The 19424-nt window shown below is 33.5% G+C and overlaps 1 protein-coding gene across 1 annotated transcript in view; it reads right to left on the bottom strand.

Annotated features, from left to right (window-relative positions):
- Positions 1 to 5433: 5433 nt before the first annotated feature.
- The window catches only part of LOC111087166, a 22545-nt gene continuing 8554 nt past the window's right edge, over positions 5434 to 19424 (bottom strand). Inside the window, exons 5-7 of the mRNA XM_022392844.1 lie at positions 18700 to 18786; positions 16996 to 17099; positions 5434 to 5930 (exon numbers count right to left, since the gene is read on the bottom strand). Of these exons, the coding sequence (XP_022248552.1) occupies positions 5570 to 5930; positions 16996 to 17099; positions 18700 to 18786 (552 nt within the window). The 3' untranslated portion in view covers positions 5434 to 5569. The remainder of the gene's footprint in view (positions 5931 to 16995; positions 17100 to 18699; positions 18787 to 19424) is intronic.

Genomic DNA, 19424 nt, shown 5'->3' on the forward strand with positions numbered 1-19424 from the left:
CTATTGAAAAACAAATAATTTTTTTTTAATTTTGTTTTTTGATTGTTTTATATTTGAAACTTACTCCTTTTTTGTAATTTTTATTGGTTAAATCTGAAACATATCATTTTGATGGAAATTTCAATTGTTTTATTTATTGCACAGCTATTAAAATACTGCCTAGTTATAAAAAATATTACCCAGTTATGTTAGTGATGGTCGGTGCGGTAGTTCCGAGTTTTGGACATATACATCGCAAGCTCCAATATAATATGTCTGATTAGTATTACTTAGAAAATGAATTTTCAACTTAAATTAGCATTATAGAAAACAAACATTTATTGAACTTACAATTAACTCCATTTATTTGTTTCCGTTTTGATTCTGTCAACCATGAAAGTAAGAGGTAATTATTAACTCCACGTTAAAACCACGAGTTCGACTGTTCAAGTAGTTGTGCACATAGACTTGATATACGTATATTTAGTCCTTGTGCAAGGTGTTTTAGTGCTCTCTGATGAATATTATGAAATGTATAAAATATGATCTTGTAATATTATTTGCGATTAAAGTTCTTTACCGTGTGAATAATTTTAAAAGTATACATTCGATGAGATAATGTGTTCGTATCCTTTTATGATTTGTAATACGTGGAAATAACTAATTAAAAATTCTAAATTATTGCTCCTTTGGCTTGTTTCATATCTTGTTACATCAAATATCTCAACTTTCTCTGAAAAAACAAAGAGTATAACTCAAAATACAACATACATGTAGATATTTAATTATCAAGAAAACACCATAGAATGGCTACAATAAATAATTTCCTATTTTATAAACATGTTACGCAGATTTTACGTTATATTAACCATTTGCATTATATCGTTGCTGTTTTTTTAGAGTCGGGCCCCTAAAACGTTATGAATATCATATCAATGTTTATTATTTAAAGAAGTGTTCTTGTAAAAATTGTTGCTAGAACCAGCTGTATGTGTGTTCGTTTGTAGTGTGATGCACAAGATTAAAAGATATTGCTTTTTCGATGGCCACAATTGTTCGAATTTTAGCTTTGAGGTTGTTTGTTTCAGAGCTATCTGCTATGTTTACTGCGGGGAATCGAACTCAGGATTTTAGTGTTGTATGTCGTAAACTTATCGCTGTCCCACCAGAGGACAAAATTACATAATGAACTGTCTGTACCGTGGCAACCACTGTTATCGAAACCTGATATTTACCGTTACAAGCCCTAAGACTTACCTAATTTTGGATATGACCATTCCAATAAAAAAAATATATATAGAGGAGGATGTAATCTCAATGTATTATCTGACCCACCTTTGGAAAAGATCAACGCTGGCCTTTACACAGTTATTCTACTTGACAGCAACCTTACCTACTAAAAAGCGCACGTGATACCATAGAGGAATGACCCAAAGCAATAGTTAACTAAATAAAAAGAAACTTAGATTATTTGACCAACGTTCTTGAAAAATAAAATCTAGGTGCATTTTTAAGATTACACTTTACTAAATAAGAGAGATAGAAAACTCACAATGTGCTTACATTATATAATGTATAGAGGAAGAGGATAATTAGCAGTTTGTTCATTTGACATACGGGGTTAGGGTAATGTAAATATCTGTAAAATACATTACTATTTATTTTAAATAATGTTTTTTGTTGTGTTAAAAATATTTATTAACGATATCATGCAAGTCAAATAAGCTAAGCATTACAGCTAAAAGGAAGAAAATGTTATTTGTGGTGGATTAAGTAAATTAGGGGTTGCATGTAACAAACTTTTTAAAAAAGATTAACACGTTTAATTATAAGAATATTTTTTCATAATTTTTGTTACTTAACACTAAAACAATGATGCAATATTGCTTCTTTTGATTGTTCATATACATATATATTTATTAATTTGGCATATTTTAATTTTTCATACGAAAGTTTTACATCATTCGGTTAAGAATCTTAGCTCTGGCCTAGTAAATTTAGTCTGTTAGGTAAAAGCCACTTATTTTACATAATATTCAATGTTGCAGTTGGGAAACTTTATTCTAAACTTAAAACAATTTAGGAATGTAAAGTGAACTTATATAAATACACAGAACGCGATGGTTTCTTACCTTTACAGAAGTGATGTCACAGTCATTATGACTTTTCTGTCTGATATACAGGATTATGGAAGAATCCCCATTCGTTTTCTATAAGCTGTTTAGGATGTAGAGAATTCTTCTATGGTCCCTTATTATAATTGAGAAGCTAGTAGAACTTCATGTTTTCCTATCTCAATCAAGAGTATTATCTTAACTGAAAATATAGTAGGATATTCATGGTTTTATTCGAACAATTTGCTGGTAAAATTTTCATGGTTTCATATCTTAACAGTGTAATCTCTATGGTTCCCTGCCTTTAGTTAATATGCTAGTGACTGGATTTTCCATGGCTTAATTCTTATTTTGATGAATATGATAATCTAAATTTCCTGTGTTAATCAAGGGATTGGTAGAATATCGTTGAGTTACTGCATATGTATGGTGAAAATATTTAAATTTCTGCTGTAACTTATAATTATGGAACTAGTGAATAAAATGGACATAACATCTAAATAACGTGGTATGGCTTCCCTCCAATGTTTGGAAAACGAACCGCAACATAATATAGTTATGCGTTGATAGCTTATTAGTAAAAACTTATGAATGAAGATAAAGAATAGTGATAACCACACTACACCTGTTATATCCATTGCCGACGAGGTTTTTCGCCCAATGCCAAGGCTCTTCAGGCGGGTTGGTATACGACAAACATGTTAGTTGTTGAGACGCTACTTATATTAGCAAACTGTTCGACAATAACCGTTACATATCAGAATTAAGATCAGGATTTTATAACCCAATATTATGTATTTTAAAACCACGTATTACACAGTGATTAACTACCACTTAACGAATCAGACAGTGCCACATCATCATGATGCCTATAAATGCACGGGCAGTCATATTCTTTTCAGCGATAGTTTACTAATGTACTTATGTCTCCCTGTATAGAAAATCCAAATGATAAACGTATAGAAAAGCTGATAAAGTATATTTCACGCGATAGATTGAATTGAAATTTTATGTTTCAGTAAGAATTGTTTTGGAGACTCTGAAGAGGGTATGTTAAACTAGTACTAAGATTATAGAAGCGGTCGAGGTAGAGAACACAGACTGTTTAAAGTGATAACAAGTAACTAGGTGTATGCTCGTTACGTCACACATGAGAACCCAGTAGAAATCTTGCCACTGACCTTAACTGTAAGTGCAAGTGTGAATACTACCTCCAGAATAGTTAGCAAGATAAACATTAGCACGAAATGGCCTTATAGGATGTGTGGCTGCTCAAAAACTACTACTTTGGAGAGATAACCAAACCATAAGGCTGAAATGATCATCAGACTTCAAGCAATGAGACGAGCAAACTTGGAGAGAATAGTATTCTTTATATAATAGATGAATCCAAATTCAAATTGTTTATCAACAATCAAGATAGTTTGTTTATGATGTTAGGAGAACATGTAGGTTCAATAAATCATTTTAACACAAAAATACGATGCCATATAGTCCAAGCGCTTTCGAAAGGTGGACATTTCTTCTTCAGGGGCAAACTAGGAGTTTATTCGATGTCAAAAAAGAAAGGTATCACGGTCAATGTACTGTACATCTACTGTGAAGCATGCTGGGGGCAATACAAGTATGGGATGTATCTCAACCGATGGTTTTGGAGATCTACATAAAATTTATGGCACCATGTTTGCTGACAGGTACAAACAGATTCTTATTCATCTTGTCATTCCTGCAATAACAAAGCCTATTGAGCAAGGATTTATAATTCAGCAAGACAAGCGATCCTAAGAATTCAGCGGAATGTGGCGAGATGATATGGTAAAACTGGTCGTGGGTTTATGGGCTTAAATTGAAACTGAAAAGATGAAACGACAAACAAACAACTTGGCTTAATTATGTGAGGAAATAAAGAACATTTGGATCTATGTCTAACAATTATATATTGATAATCTTATTATAGCGTAAAAACAAGGCATACTACCCGTTTCAAACAAAAGCAAAATACTGATGCATTGTAATTAGAGAGAAAAAACAAAAAAAAATGAGCTTAAACTCTGGCTGGTGCTTTGAAACAATTTTTCTGTTAGATACTTATACCTACCGTGCATCTTTCTTTAACTGTCTCGCTGTTGAGCCTTGTTATTGCAACAGTCTAATAATACATGCCGGAAACAGTCAATTGAACCACAACTGTGTTAATTTGTTTCACATTCAGACTGTAGTTTAGTTTATATATGCCTTTGAAAGTACCTTTACAACTGTGTTAATTTGTTTCACATTCAGACTGTAGTTTAGTTTATATATGCCTTTGAAAGTACCTTTACAACTGTGTTAATTTGTTTCACATTCAGCCTGTAGTTCAGTTTATATATGCCTTTGAAAGTACCTTTACAACTGTGTTAATTTGTTTCACATTCAGACTGTAGTTTAGTTTATATATGCCTTTGAAAGTACCTTTACAACTGTGTTAATTTGTTTCACATTCAGCCTGTAGTTCAGTTTATATATGCCTTTGAAAGTACCTTTACAACTATGTTAATTTGTTCCACATTCAGACTGTAGTTTAGTTTATATATGCCTTTGAAAGTACCTTTACAACTGTGTTAATTTGTTTCACATTCAGCCTATAGTTTAGTTTATACATGTCTTTGAAAGTACCTTTACGTTCGCATACAGTAAGTTTCAATTAATGTTAAAAGCCGATACATCGATTAATAAAGAAAAAAAATCTGGAATTAGGTGGTGTTTTTTTGTTTTATTAATGCTCTGTAGAATTTATTTGCTGTTAGTTTTGTGAAATAATGTTTTGTACTGATGACAAATTAGCATACATTTGCTATTACCTATTGTTTATTGCGTATCATGTTCATTGTATGTGTATTATCTGTGACTTTTCATAATTATTTCCAGTACTGTATGTGTATTATTTTAGATGCTTATAAACATTGTACAGTTTGTTGAAACGTTTTTCATTTTCTTAATTCTTTCATCGTGTAATGAAACAAAGAATATAACTAACATAGTTTGTTTACTAATGTACGTTTTATTACACATTTGACAAATTAATAATATATAAAAGATCGAATCCATTTTGCTATTATCATAGAAATTCAAATAACGCACACATATTCCATGTTTTAAACAAACGTTTAGGTTGAGGAAAATACTTACATTAAGCATTTTTAATATCATTATATTACATAGGTTCACAGGAAGTATTTTATTAAGTATTACAAAATAAACTGAAAACATAACAAAAACGACTAAAGAATGAAACGAGTATTTGAAAAATAATTAATTTTACGCTATTATAATGCTAAATAATTCACTGACAGCTCACAAAAGACGAAACTATAATAAACGTTTTTATTTGTATAAAAGAACTACCGTTAACCTTGCTAATGAGGTTATATCGTATATAGACGTCTTGTATTAGATCACATTATGGCGTTTAGAACGAAAGGAAATACATTACGTAATTATCCTTTGATAATTAACAATCTTTCAAGTATAAAATCTCCAAATAACTCAAGTCTATCCATTGGACTATCTGCATAGACAGGGTAGGTGAAATTAAGGAACTGTTCATTGTTAACTAGAATCAGATATCTGTAGGTACTGCACTGATGAATAACAAGTTGATATTCTTGATCTGTAAACACGAACGGCCAATCGTATTTATAGTCTAAATAGAGATCTAAATCTTCAAGTTCATTACCCGTTCTTCGGTAGAGGGATGTTGATCGGTAGTAACTGTAGGGCGAGTGTCGATAAATTGAGATGTAGAAATTGATGGATCCATCCACGTAGTTATGCGCGTTCCTTACCATTACGGAGATTCTGTAGATTAGTAGAAAAAACTCTTCATATGTTCTGCTATATCAGTGTATGCTGTAATTATATAATTACTGATTATAGAGGGTTGAGTACGTTATATTAAAATGATTTCGGAGCCTCACCAGTAGTTACAGTTCATATCGCCACGTCTCGTCATGCTCTATCTGATAATATTGCATTTTGATAATAGTCCTATCACACCACTCCTCCCTACATGCTTTCCATAATCCATCACGTGTACGAGGACGACGGTTTCCTACCACCCGTTTCAACAGTCCACTCGCACTAAAATCCATAGTCATGAATACCCCTTTTATTCTCTTACTCCTTGTGTTGTGGGAGAGTTTAACGGAAGGTATGACTGAAAGCTTTATATTGGTGAAGCCATACCCTGTTTGCCTCGCTTTCGTATAAAACTGGTATTTATGCATGGTACAAAGGGTCCAGAACGTTGATCTAATAGTAAATAGAGTTCACATTGCCTTTGATGCCACTCTCCTGACCCCTGACACTGTTTAGTGACATACCGTGTAGCACTTAAAAAACAAACGAAAACTTTTGCACCTATTTACTGGTCGAAAATGCGATGAGACTTGTTAGAGTTTATTTACTTGTTAATTTCTTTTATCCATCATAACATGAATTTAGTGACAAAATAAAATGACTTAGAGGCCTAATCTATTCTTTGATTCACCACTTCCGCTGCAGCAGACTAGTTTCTCTAAACTCACAGCTTATTGGTTATGCTTGAAAGAATGGAGCAAGTAAATAAAGTAAGCTTCATATAGTGGTGGAATGTAAGGAGTTTGTTTGGTTGTGATATATAGTCCTTTATTCACCACAAATAACCTAGTTATTACGTGAGTGTATGAATATCTGGCGTCGGTAATAGCTGTTACATAAATCACCCAAATACATTAAGTATCCGGTAGCATCATACTACTTACAGAATGACAATGTTAAGATGAAGTTTTGTTACATGCCATTCCACTGCGACTTGCTATCGACTGTGTTCTCACAGACTTGGTGATTTTTATGTCTCCGCAGAAAGACATGCTTTTTCTCTATTGTTTCTTCTTCTTTCTTTGCCCACCAGTGGCACAGTGGTATGTCTGCGGACTTATACTGCTAGAAACCGGGCTTCGATACCCGTGGTGGGCTTTGTACTTAATAAGAAACAACAACATTCTTCTTTCTTCGTCTTCCAAACACTTTTCAATTGATTACCATTCCTTCATTTCTCGGCGGATTAACTTGAAAGTTAATAGGGTTATACCTTGGTGAAATACGCCCAGACACCTTTTTTTCACTTCTTTGATTCAGGCCCTTTTTACGAATTTTATGGAGACGAAAATCAAACAACCCGAAAATGTATATGTTGGGCTCCTGCGCTGTCATATTTACAAGAATCAATATGAAAATAACCATAAATATAAATTTTCATGCATCCAACACATTGACTAGAAAAAAGGTTGGATTTGCCCATTTTGAGCTCACAAACTAGCATAATTTTAGGGGTTTTGATCAATTATTAAGCCATATTTTGCAAATTTACATCGAATTTGGTCCAAAAATACTTTTCTACAGGTCCCACACAGTGACAAACAAAAATGATGGATTTGCCCATTTGTGGTAATTACAGGGGATTAAGATGCCATTAAAAGCATAATTTTTTGGGGATTTTTGACAATTACTCCGCCGTATTTCGGCCAATTTACATGGGATTGGGTACAAAGATACTTTTTACAGGTCTCATACATATACATACAAAAATGTGGGATATGTTCACTTTCGGTCAAAATGTCAAATAAACCTATAATTTTAAAGGGTTTGGTCATTTACTCAGCCATATTTCGACCATATACGGGGGATTTAGTACAAAAAATTTTTTTGCAGGTCCCAAACAGAGGTATAGTTAATTCTGGAATTCAATTTTTCAAATAGTAAAGCACAATTTGAGGTTTTCGTGAATTATTCATGTATATGTCAACCAGTTTACATGGGAATTGGTGCAAAGGTAACTTCTTGTAGGTTCTAAGCAGTGATATAGACAACTTTAGATTTTCTGTGTTTTTCATGATTTTTCTGGTGTCAATATTGGCCATGTTGGGATTGCGTGGCGGAAACGTGTTGCATTCGCCCGCGAAATTTGACCTCTTTAATCATTTTCAAAATCTTTTTAATATAATGTATGCATCCCTCTGTATTATTTTTGTATCACTTTCAAAAATTAAATTACGCTCATCTGATTCCGATATAGAAATAGTTTTGAAGAATATTTACATCATGTGAAGTTATGGGCAAATATCACATCACAAAATCATCCTTTTACTATTATCGTTATTAGTTTCCTTCATTATATTTGTAAAGCTTTTTATTTACTTTTCCAATATCTTTTAAATGTTCACTACTTTATATAATATTTACATAAAATCGATCTCATTTTGTGTTGATAGTTACTATTTATCGTTATTTTAAAACGGTTTATAGTTGTATTTTATGTGTGTTTTTGTTGTTGTTTTTCTTTACATTAATATTTCTTGTTAGGCCTTATGATAACTTGAATTGTCCAATAGTTTCAATGTGGTTAAAGCTTACCTATCTGGCAATGAAGTCACATGAATCAAGCTAGACTTTGATTGTGTAAAATAAAATTAATTTTTACTCTGTTTATATTTATGTTAAGACCAATGCGAACGGCATTACAAAACAACATAGTAAAATTTTAACAGAATTTGGAGTTGATACAAATATTAACAATAATGTAATTCACAAGTTATTCTGGATTCCTAAGCTTCACAAATCATCTTATTAATACAGATTCATAGCTGGAGCCAAAATAGCCACTACTCGGTATTTATTAATTTTAATAAGTAGAGTTCTTAATTACATGAAAGAACACTTCAAGAAATGTTCTAAATTATAAGAGAAAAGATAGGCATGAATATGTACATAATTATAGAAAATTACACAAATTTCAAACAAAAATTAGAATCTTTCACAGTTAAATCTATCGAAACATCAGATTTCAGCAACCTTTATACAAGCCTACCCTTACACGAAATTAGTAAAAAAAAAAAAAACAACAAGTCTGCAATTAATTAATAAATCTTTTAACAAAGCAGGTAAATTAATGATTTGCATAGGTGATACTTATAGACGCTTCTTTGACAACACTCATCATAAAAATTATCACTGTTTTACATTGAACGAATTCATACAAACCGTAACTTTTAACTGAACACATACGTCACACATCTTTAAACAAACAGTTGGGTGATAATAACTTCTGTCCAGGACCAGCAGATTTACTTCTTTTTCAACTTGAATATCAATAAATCACATAAATTCTCAAGAAGGATTACTATAAAGCTTTTAAAAATTAACGGAACATTCAGATACATCGATGACATTGTAGCACTAAACCGGTCAAATTTTCTTGATATAATCATTTCCAGACATAAACACATTCGATTTGCTAGAATCTGTTGTAAGTTTGAAGTTTCTACAGAAAAAGCTAGAACATTAATACATAAACTTCTGAGTAGAAGTTTTTCTTTCAATAAGTTATATAGAGCTATTTTTTTTTATTTTTGAGCTAAACATAAAACGTATTTGGTCCCTACATCACAGCTTATATATGTTCAATTTTACCTTTAATGAAAAGAACTATGTAATCATCATCATACAGTCGATCCAATGTATAATACCGAATAATAAATTTGGCACAATGCCATAGTATTATATATATATACCCACATTAATTTAGGTTACTAAATGGTGAGTTAAAAGGACATAGAAAGTCCTTCAACAACACGTAAATTTATATGTGTTTCTGTAATTTATAGCAACTTACAAAATTGAATTTAATTAATTCATATGTATTTTATTTTGTAGTGTTTGATTGCTTTAATATATAACATTAAATGTCTTAATAATAACTACATAGACCAAATATGATGAGCACGATACTCGAAGCTTTACGTGTGACAAGTTTACTTCGCTATTTAATAATTCACTAAGCAACCCAAATCGAAATCTGGCTGTTCTGTAACGCAGCTCTGATTTACCAAGTTTGATATTATTAAATCAGATCCTGTGCACCACACGTTTTATTCATCTGCACACTTTGTCCACTCGCTCAACTCTATAGCTTCACTCTCAATTTGCTCCTCGTTTAAATGGATGCCGTTTATTTCTTCCTCCGAATACTTTGGCTTAAAATTATATCCAGTAAGTACTCCCTACTGCATGTTCATTGTTAATTTTTAGTAGCAGTTACTTTTTTTTACAGAAACCTTTGCTCTAATTGAATACAAAACTCGATGGGTTATAAATCAGAATAGACTTAGTAACGTTACGGACCTTTCCAACACGACCCCTACCTGTGAGGACTTTCGTGGCGTTTGGCAAAAAATTGATTTAGCCATATCTTGAAAATTATTGAACTGATGACGAAAAAATTATCACTAATTGTAATTTTTATTGAATATTTTTTAGCGGCTCTTCCCGTGGAAGTTATTACATACATACTTGTTTTTCAGTCGTTTAAACCATCAGTAAATTTTGTCTTAGATTTCCATTACTAGACGGGTCACAGTACTATAATTTTGTTGGTAATACAGTTATTATGAAGTTTAGTTTGCCTATTCAAACATTAACAACTCGATAAATAATCATCAATGGGCTATAATATTTGAACTAAAGTAGCGATGGAAAAGTGGTTTAAATGCTAAAGTAGTTGTCACCAGAGAATGCTGATTGTTTACTTTGCACAGACAACGCAATAACGGTGTTTGATGTGACTACTATTCATATCCACTGTCTATTCTTTTCTATATTCAGTGAGATGGCGATAGTGTCCGATTTCCAACACCTGCGCTCACTGTTATGTAGTCTACAAGGTCGCGTCACAGCACAGCAAGAACCCGAATTTCTGCGAAACAAGATCTACTTTGTTTGTTTGTTTGTAATTAAGCACAAAGCTACACAATAGACTATCTGTGCTCTGCCCACCACGGGTATCGAAACCCGAATATTAGCGTTGCAAGTCCGCAGACATACCGCTGTGCCACTGGGGGGGGGGGGGTCTACTTGGCTTTAACTTTTACAAAGTTTAGTTTTATATTGCCTGACTATGGCCTTCTAAATATCATCAGGCCTGATACTAAGCGCTGTGACGTCACAGGCGGGCTCGCAGTCGAAATGTAATGTAATGTAACGATGACTAGTTATGCAAATCTGTGTGTATTGCCTATGATTTTAATATTAAATACATTAATATATCAATTTACAATAATTTTAATCAGTTATTACATAAATTAAGTAATTCAGTTCTACATGGTATACACAATAAATGGAATTATACACAAGTATGAAAAATTAATACTGTGAAGATTAGCCTACACCTAAGTTAATACTGGAATTAAAGCAATTGTTGTAACGTTCACATACAACATTTGCTGCAACTACGCATTAAAAATTGTAATAGTAATAAAATACAGAGGTAAACTGAAATAAACAAATTTTGATCACATCTACATAAATTAACCCAAACATGACTTTACTTCTCTGATAAAGTTGACAGCTTCGCTGTGTTTCCAGTGGCTTTCAGACATTCTCTCTATCTTTAACAAGTTTAGTCTAATCGTTTAACATAATGATAGAAGCAATTAATAATTTGTTTTTATACTAACATAGCAACAGCCATCCCACGACATCTGGTTAGCTAATAAATTCAATGATAGTTGCAATGGCAATGTTTCTCTAATATTCAGCAGCTAGAAAATTTTGTTCATGTTTTTCCGAAATTAAGTATATGAATACAGAGTAAACATGAACAACAATGTTAGTGAGAAACTGTGTAGGCCTCTATCTACATTCTTGATACAGACAAATATAGTTTATCTAATTCCTCAACGTTTTCACAAAGCATAGATTTATTTGAGCAGAATTCAAACTTGCATAATTGTACAAGACTGTAGCAACAACTTTTTAACCAGCAATGAAGATAATGTCTCTCTCGTCTACTTCAACGTGCATACAATAATCCAAAACAGATAATTTAACCACACTCTTTGTCATGATATCATAATGGAGTAAGCTAAAATCACCACATCTGGCAGATTATAGTTGTTTCTCAGACTCCATGATTTGTTTAACCGAAATATTATACACATTCGGACAAATTTTAGCAAATGAACGCTAGCAAAAAAAGAAAAAAAACCCAACAAGATCAGGCTTGAAACAAGAGGGTGTATAACTGAAGGTTTCAGATCTCTGCCACTAAACGTGGCAAACATGTTTCGATATATTCTGTTGTTATCAGATATTATGCACAATATTCTGTGTCCTACACTGTGCTGAAGATATAACACTTTTACAGCAATATCTTTCATATTTGCTGCATTTGAATTTACAACAGGAATGAGAGCAACCACATCTTTGTTCTTTGAAAAAAACTATAGAAGTCATAAATGCCTGCACTGTTGTAGCTTGTTACAATGGACTGTTGCTCGCAATTCCTTAGATATTGACACTGTTGAAGCTAGCATTTAGTTGTGCACGAATCTCATCAAGCAACAGAGAAACTATTTTTTGATGGAGCTCTAAATGTTTAGTTTAGTTTTTCAAGCAAGCCAGATGTGAATTTGCGTTGGGTTCGAATCTGAATGATAACGACAAGCACAAAGTTAGCCGCCTAAGGTATGATTCGTTAGTTAGTGCACTTTTACGAAGGAAACAGAATGCTTTTGATGACACCAAAAATAGTTGACAAAACAACAGTAGCATTTCTACACTCTGAATATTACGAAACAGAACTCTAAGCTTCAACTGTTCCAGCCAGAAATGCAATATAAACACATGCTTTTCATCCATATCATCTCAAATCAGCAGTATCAATCAATTCTTGCAACAAACCAACTGTCTGAGACATCTCATTTACTAGTGCATTTCCATCAATATTTTTATAATGGCTAAGAATATTGCCAAGCTTTGACCAAGGGTCTAACCTATTACCAGAAGAAAGTATTCATAGCAGACTAGCACTATATACGTCCTTTCACAAAACACTTCAACATTCAAATATGAGATAATTTTTGCATAAACTATTACCTTTGAACATTCTGTAGTGCCAATAATGCAGCAACATATAGAAATGTCAGACTTTAACATCAATCAACCAGACTCGACTCCAACAAGATTGTCAATCTCTCCACAAAGACAGCGAAAAATGATGACTTGCTCGTCCAGATTGTCTAAATTTACTTGTCTTTTCTTTGGTGACTGATATGTGGGTAGGTTTAGAGAGACTAAAGGAAGCTTTGAAGCTTTGCGTGGATCACAAATTACAGATCTATGTGCACGTCTTCAGTCACAAAGTATTCCGAGACGAAATGTTTAATGCAATGTAGACCACAGCAAGTGAGTGTGAAATTGTTTCTTAGTAAGCAATGTAACCATTTTGCTCGATTCTCAGTGTTTTCCGGAAAACGAAAGAAAGTTGTATATTCCTGTCCCCTGTCGTCTGATGTACATTCCGGTACATAGCACTTCCGCGTCATTTTCTAAAATCAAAAATTTTAAAGGTTGCATTGGTTACTTCTTGTAATTTATAATTTATTTAAAATAGAAAAATTAAGAGACAAAAGTTATGAAATTTTATTTACGTGTATTGCAGCTACCCCAGGCGTCAGTTGTACTGTGAACCGACAACTATAGTCTCATGACACATTAGCTATTCATTGCCAGTCAAAACCATTGTTGTACAGTATACATACCGGCCCCACTAAACCTAAAAAAGGCCCAGCTAGTAGCTACTGGAATACTCATTACTTCCTAAGCTTCACGACAACTACTACAGTGTGACCTACTAGCCAGTATCAATATGGTCTCTTACAAGCCTATTTTGGTTCCCTTATAGTTTTTGAACCACACTACCACCATACTATTGTTATATAGTGTATAAGCCTAGGGTTTAATAGGGAAAGGCTTAGGTGTAGTGTTATAAAACAGTATAGGGTCCCGTGACAGTCATAGTCTGATATTACACGTAGGCCTAGGCCTAAAGTGATGTTGTTTTGACGATAGGCCTATTCCATAAAATATAGCTTTAAAGTAGACATTTTATGTTTGTCTACCAGTAAACTTTTAATATGATTTAATGAATAACATATCTCTATATTACAGTCTACATAACCTAAGATACTAACACTGTCGTACTTACCTTTATTATATAAAACTGCACAACTCTTACTATTTTCTACTCCAAGTGTCAACATCATTCTAATGAACATTCAAACTTCCAGCGAATGAGCTGCAGCTGATCTCCTACCTGTGACGTCACAGCTACGAGTCAGCGCTTAGTACCAGGCCTGCTAATACTTAGAAGGCAATGGCATGAAGCAATTAATGTACTGCTGAACATAACTCATTTGATCAAAACCTTTACCCTTACGGCCAAAAATCTGATCTTTTCTCTGACAGCGCACCTAATCTTTCTTAGGATGTCTGATAAACCATCGCAAGATGGTTAGAAGATTCTCCTATACCAGGCCTTAAATTCTCCCAGTAAGTATAGAAAATAAGAGGGGGTTACTTAAAGAAACTGGATGAGCGGTGTGAGGATATACTTCAAGTTAAAGATGTCAGCAAACCTACTTCCCATGGCAGCAGCTGTAATACATTCGTACATGGCATGACGGACACTATCGTTCTTAGGGTAGAATGAACACTTATTACATAGGCCTGCGATGATTTTTTGTCTTGAACTTTTTACATGTTTTACAGTAATTCTTGTACGCTGAATCCGAAAATGACATCCATTTTTCTCCATCACGTACAGATTTTTCACAAAACGTCATATATTCCTTTACATAAGTGAATCATTTTCATTGAAATCGGGTCACATTTTCTTATGCTTAAAATGTTGACAACCACTGGCTATAGATTTCTCTAAACTAATCGCGACGTGAGAGTCTTATCGATCGTTCTAGAACCCAAACATATCAATAAAAAATGTTCATTGTGGTAAATGAAATAATAATTTGATCTACGTTAGAGTTCTTTTTTCTTCCCGATTTGTAAAAAATCCTTACGTAATAGAAAAAAAAATGAATATTGTTTTCGAAACCTGCGTAGTTGAATTATGGGAAATTCATTATTAAAACTAAAGTAACTTTTATGAAGTTAAAATTCGCAGGCCTGTGTAATTAGTAGTTAACCCAAATTTATCTAGTTTAAACCTAACATGAATAATTTCGTGGACATTTTCTAGGAAAGGTCATGTTGCCAAGTGTTAACCCTATCACAGACATCTCATGGAAATCTCCCCGGTGGCAAGTCTGGGGGATTATAACTCTACAAACCGGGTTTCGATATCCGCGGTGTCGCAGCACAGATGGCCCATTGTATTGCTTTTAGCTTAACAGCGATTTAAGAATCGAGCGTTTGTTGATTTTAATAGCCGCAAAACATTTGTCATCATTTTCATGCCCTTCGCTTGAATTTTCCTTATTATATCATTTTCACGCACGCCATTTGAGCTACGCTTTCTTGCAGGCAATATCTGTTAGATTGATAAATTCTTGTCAATTTGAAAATTTTTACGCAGTCAGACAGCAAACAAACTCACGTAGACATAATTTTATTTAATAAAATTACACGTAAAGTAAACAATAAACAGAGGCGTCGTAACATATTTGACTTGTATAGCAACCGTAAATTATATTATTATATGAATTTTCTGGGGGCATTTCCCCATACCCCTAGATTTAGCTGCCTTTGGCAGAAGGAAGATGCTTTTAGCAGCTCCTTCTACATCAATCTCTCATTGTAAAATCTGAATGTCTAGCCAAGCACCCCCACTTTGCAACTTATTCCTACACCACTGATAAAGTAAGTAATGGTATTTATAATAGCGTACAGAGTATGAAACAGTTATGAGCGTTCAGTGTATGATGGGGTTTTAAGAACTGAAAGAAAGAAACTCACAAAAACGAATAATAAAACACATAGTACATAAAACAAGAAGCTAAAAGATGTTTATAGCAGTCTATGAAATGAACTGAAACTAAATTATTGCAAAGTAAAGGCAAACTTAGCTGAATATGCAGAAACTTGTGAATGCACATTCACAAAGTGATATGCATATGAATTTGAACGAACTGCTCGTGCGTATTTTAGACCTACATAAGTCGAGAAAGCTCTTGAAATTGTCATCATGTGATAACAACGACATTGTGCCATCTTGTACCATACTAGCTGCATTGAAAAAAATTGACTAAGCGAAAAGCAAGTGAGATTATTCAGAATTGAAAAGCCAATATGCAATCCGGACTCCACGGACAAAGGCCTTTCTAACGATATGGCATTTGTAGCTTTTGATCGAGAAATTTGCGAGAAAAGTTCCGGAGAGAAAAACGCTAGTGTGTTATTTATATAGATTTTTAAACCCAGCCTTTGTATATCAACAAACAGTTAATTTTAAGCTACTGATTTCAAATAAATTATAACTAATTTGATCTTTCACTTTGTTTGGGGTTACAGCAGAGTCAATACATTTATTGTGAAGAATTCTGGGAATTTCACTTGTATGTGGTATGTGATTGCATCACTGAGACTTTACGGACATATCAAAGTGAGTGATGCTGCGCTAAATAACGACTGTGTCTAGGTAGGCCGATAGGTGGCACTGCGTGAATTTCTTTTTACAAGTTTGTTTGTTTTAGCTCAAAGCCTCACAATGAGCTATCTTAGTTTTGTCCACTGCGGATAATTGAACACCGGATTTTAGCGCTGAAAGTCCGTAAACTTACTTCTGACCCACCGGAGAACCTTTTTACATTTGTTTTCTATTTTAAATTCGTTTTAACACTTAAGCTTTAACTAATTTACCTAATCAATATTTTTTAAATTTTTTATGAAGTAGTTATAAAACTTTCCTGTAAGGTGCATGTTTGTTCAGCAAGGATAAAAATTTTGTATTTATTTTACAATGTGTGTGTGTATATATATATATAATATATTATATTGCTCTTAATTCGATAAAAATATTATAATAACTTACTCGGAATTTCTATGCACTGGGAGAAACCATTTGAATAAAAGCACCATTGTGAAGTTCGTAAAAAACGGTTCTTGTAGACGAAACCCTTTATCTAATCCGTTGGCCTGAAACACAACAATTGAGTCAACCTTATTAGGACTACGCACTAGAGAACATTTAATTTGACTATGAACTAATTTATTTATGCATTACAAACAGACCCACCCCAAAAAAATTAAATTTATCAAATAAAGTTTTTTTTTTCTATGTTTACAGAGAAAAACACAGGACTGGGTAAACGTAACCAATGTTAACTTCCTTATGAAGGAATAATGCATAACATATATCACCAATGACGACACAAACTGTGTAATGAAACGTTATGCAATGGCCAGGCAGAAAAAACAACATTTTCAAATAAAAATAACACTACACAAACATGGCGATTTTCATTCACTGTTTAGTGATTTTTCGCTCGTAAATTATTTATCGAAACTTGATTTATTTTGGGGGGCTTTTGAGTTGAGCTTAATTTATCTTAGATATATAAAGCACAAACATCTGTGTGTCTGTATGGGGGATTCCCAACCCCTCCACCCCCATTATTAATGTTATTGAGCATTTATTATCTTTGACGTAAGTTAACGTTAGCTACATTCATATATATAGCGCCACGTTTTTACACTAAACAAAAATATTTTATTAAATTTTCCGTTCCCCGGTAGGCAAATAGTAGTCTTCGGATTTACAACGCTAAAATCAGGGGTTCGGTTCCTCTCGGTGAACACAACAGATAGCTCGATGTGGCTTTGCTACAAGAAAACACACACACACATTAAACTTTCTATAACACAACATATACACAGCGTGGGAGAGGGCACAAAAAACGTCTTGTATATCTCAGAGTGTGCTAGAGAGGAATGCAATGAAAAACAATATAGCCACCACTATTGCAATAATACATACACTCAGATGAAGTTGATACGACAATAGCCACCATAACGCTGATATGAAGAGCCGTTTATTGAGTTATACCCATTTCCGACTTTGACCCGTGACCTTAAAACTTCATCCCATAAGACGCTTCTGTGGGCAATGACTGTCAATTAATTAATAACGTGAAACAGTGTGTAAGGACATAAAGATGTGGATGTTGAAAGCGGGTAACAGAAAGCACCCCTACCGCCACTACGTTTTTCGCTACCTCTTCCTACACACTATATATCATGTTCTAAGTATACACATATTGAGTTCTGAAACCTTATACTAAACTTTTGATGAGGTAATAATGAATACCGTAATAATATGTTATGTTATAAATAAATTGTTTGAAAGTTAGGATTTGGTGTTATTTATCAATGCATCCATCCCCACGTTTTTTTCAAAGTTCATAACCCGGGCAAAGGACGGGTACCTCAGCTTGTACTTTAATAAAACACATCCATGAATGAAATTTTCCTTCCAAATACAAAACACTGAAAATTTACCCGTCGTTTGATCTTTTTTTCCTAAGTGCAAAGCTACACAATGGGCTATCTACACTTTGTCCAGTGCAGGAATCGAACGTCGGATTTTAGCGTTGTAAGTCCGTAAATTTACCACTGACTCATCAGGAGACAACTATTGCTAACGTGGGCTCATTCTATTTGTGCAATATTAAATAAAAGTTTCTTTTTTCAGAGGTAAAATCTACAAACAGTCATGAAAGAATAAAACATTTCTCACCACAACAACGTTCATTTTGTGTTGAATGACATTATCCCCATAGACAAGTAACCTTCGTTCACCACTGGATTGTGGTAGTATTAATGACTGAAAATAAAAGAAGGAAATGATAACTATATTTCAGTATTTTTATTTTACACTATTTTGTGGTGTTTTATGGTACAAGAATTTCCTGCGGGACAAATCTCTTTACAGGAGAACCGATGAGTACTGTGTTGCAAAGTTTGGGTTTGTTGCTTCCCAAGTTCCACTGCCGAGTTCGTATCAATACACAAAAACAACAATATTTATTAACAAAAACACTAGGAGACAAACAAAATACGCAACAAATGAAATTCTTTTTAGTGGGAGTGTTGGACCGCAAAAGAAAGGATGTGAACATAAAACTAATGGTTCTCTCTCACAAATACGACGTGATCCTCCACCCTCACCCACGTAAGCTAAAACAAGATTAAGTAAAGCTCTACAAGTTAAACAAATCAAATAAAGTATGCAAAATCTAGCAAGAGTTAATGTTACAGACAAATCGAATACACCCTGGCTTTAAATACCCCAAATACAATGAAAACTAACTTTGGAGAAGTCACGCCCGAATGCAAGGATGGGTAAGACCTCGGCCATTACACGATTCGCTGAAATAAATGACATCTATCTATTTCTGGACATCACAGCTCACAAGTAAAACCTATGGTTAGCTTTTCTGCAAAATTTACATGCTTAATAAG

Source organism: Limulus polyphemus, unplaced genomic scaffold (assembly GCF_000517525.1).
Source record: "Limulus polyphemus unplaced genomic scaffold, Limulus_polyphemus-2.1.2 Scaffold1814, whole genome shotgun sequence".
NCBI classification, from domain to species: Eukaryota; Metazoa; Arthropoda; class Merostomata; order Xiphosura; family Limulidae; genus Limulus; species Limulus polyphemus.